This window comes from Chionomys nivalis, chromosome 7 (genome assembly GCF_950005125.1).
Source record: "Chionomys nivalis chromosome 7, mChiNiv1.1, whole genome shotgun sequence".
In the NCBI taxonomy this organism is placed as follows: domain Eukaryota; kingdom Metazoa; phylum Chordata; class Mammalia; order Rodentia; family Cricetidae; genus Chionomys; species Chionomys nivalis.
The window spans coordinates 48493400-48494353 of record NC_080092.1 but is presented as its reverse complement, the minus strand read 5'-3'; the positions used below and the strand labels follow the sequence as shown (position 1 = coordinate 48494353).

The window sequence follows — 954 nt, the reverse complement described above, 5'->3', positions numbered from 1 at the left end:
CATAGTCAACCCCCAAAGAATTTCCCAGCATGCACTGCCCTTGGCAGAGAAAGTGGGATGAATGATGGCTAAATGCAGGTGCCAGGGATGCAAACATTGAGACTATCCAAGGGAGCATCAGCAGCGATGGAGGAACCAGGTGAAACGCAGCCAGCAACACTGCGAGATTGTGTGAGGGTGAAGCCCTGAGCTCTGTCCTGCTCTCAGGGCCAAGAGGAGGGTTTGCCTGAATCAGCTTGGTGGTACCCCACAGAGAAGGTTAGCAGGCTGGTCAGCAGATCTTCTGGTCAGATTGCCTTCAGCGGTTCAGAAGGAAGAACTTGAGGCTTTGGAAGAAGCTGGACTTCTGCCTTTGTTTCTGCTTCTTTTTGATGATGGGCACCCACACCAGCCCACACACCAGCATCATGAGTCCCAAGGACAGGAAGGCAGGCCCTATCATCTTGAGGACTGGCACAACCGTATGCTTCTCTTCCAAGATGTAGGCCACGCAGGTGATAGCCACACCAAAGAGCAGAATGGCAGCGCCCACTGACATGATGATGATGGGCTTGTGGTAGATTTCCCAGTTGCTCCTGGGGGTGGTGGTCCAGACAGACTCGCTTCTGGAGCTGATGCACAGGGAGCTGGCTGTCTGGCTCGGCAGGAGGTCCTTGGACTCTGGAGACTTCTCGTCTACCTCCAGGGCCTTGGGGAGCACCTCCATCGTCATGGCTGTTCAAGACCAGGCACCTAGTATTAACGACAGTTAGAAAGGATGGTGAAGCCAAGGTGATCCATTTCTGTCCTTCTTGTACTTGGTACTCAGTGTCCCTCTCCAGTCTGGCTCTCAGTGGAGGGAAATATGACATATACACTTATAGCTCTCACACATAAACTCAAAGAAGTGATACAGGACTGCCGGAAGCAAAGACCTGTGTTTTGAGATCTGCATTTTGTTTACAGCCATCTTAA

General features: G+C 51.9%; 1 protein-coding gene across 1 annotated transcript; it reads right to left on the bottom strand.

Annotated features, from left to right (window-relative positions):
* Nucleotides 1–298: 298 nt before the first annotated feature.
* Pirt (phosphoinositide interacting regulator of transient receptor potential channels) lies at nucleotides 299–712 on the bottom strand. The gene has a single exon (XM_057773408.1). It carries the CDS (start codon nucleotides 710–712, stop codon nucleotides 299–301), a length of 414 nt encoding a protein of 137 aa, XP_057629391.1.
* Nucleotides 713–954: the final 242 nt, after the last annotated feature.